Source organism: Priapulus caudatus, unplaced genomic scaffold (genome assembly GCF_000485595.1).
Source record: "Priapulus caudatus unplaced genomic scaffold, Priapulus_caudatus-5.0.1 Scaffold823, whole genome shotgun sequence".
Taxonomy (NCBI): domain Eukaryota; kingdom Metazoa; phylum Priapulida; class Priapulimorpha; order Priapulimorphida; family Priapulidae; genus Priapulus; species Priapulus caudatus.
Window position 1 is genome coordinate 141,098 of NW_014577884.1, and position 940 is coordinate 142,037.

At 41.8% G+C, this 940-nt stretch overlaps 1 protein-coding gene across 1 annotated transcript in view; it reads right to left on the reverse strand.

The window, feature by feature from the left end:
• Positions 1 to 700, reverse strand: part of LOC106813777 (kinesin-like protein KIF11) — a 17,325-nt gene extending 16,625 nt beyond the window's left edge. The window contains exon 1 of the mRNA XM_014817997.1: positions 527 to 700. Within this exon, the coding sequence (XP_014673483.1) occupies positions 527 to 700 (174 nt within the window). The remainder of the gene's footprint in view (positions 1 to 526) is intronic.
• Between the last annotated feature and the right edge of the window lie 240 nt (positions 701 to 940).

A 940-nucleotide genomic window follows, 5' to 3' on the forward strand; every position in this document is an offset into this window, starting at 1 on the left:
GCTATATAATGTGTAAGAAACTATGATAATAGAAACTAGGAAAATATCTGTACAAAAGCTGGTCAGGACAGCAGAAGATTCTGTTACCAAACATTAGTGATCAAACCAAAAATACCAGCAATGCCTTATCAAGCTCATTCGTGGTAGTACGATTTCAGTCATGTAAGCATAATAATGCTCATAGGGTCTATGTCCCCTAGGGTACTGCCGGAACGTACCCTGGGTACGGTCCGGTATACCGGAACGTACCCTGTTAACTATCTAGCTGATATGGTTAGGGTTAGGGTTAATGTTAGGGTTAGGGTTAGGGTTAGGGTTAGGAAGTAGGCGTAGGCGACTCCCTAGACTCGTTAATGGAGTAGGCGAGGTATGGTCCGGCATATTAGATAGTAGTATTTAGTACCAGGGTACGTTCCGTTATACCGGACCAGTACCCTGGGGAACATAGACCCTCTCAGCCATAATAATAGATGCTGATACTACATTTCTCTTCTTTGCTATGGAACTCGTGTGCTAGCTGGACTACCTTGATGAGAGTTTTCTTAGTCATCTTTTGGTTTAATTCTGGTCGGTTCTGTATGCTTCTGGCACATTGTGCGTAGTCCAGTGTGCACAATGTTTCTTCCAGATTGGAGGATACTGGAGATATAGTCGCAATAATGGAGGTTTTCGTCCGCCCACCTAGATCATTAAGCGTCATTTTAGGCATAAATTATATATATAGATAAAGTTATACGGACACGGTAGTAACTTTGACTCTGTTTATTGCATACAGAACTGTTTCGTATGGAGCGAAGGCTCCATACTCATCAGTGCCTAATACAGAGTGATCCATTTAGAACATCCCGAGCAGTATAAAAACATCATGCATAATGTGTTCTATTGTTCGTATTCATGCGTGCGCGTTCTAAAGAAATACCATAGATACTCAGTGCTCAAT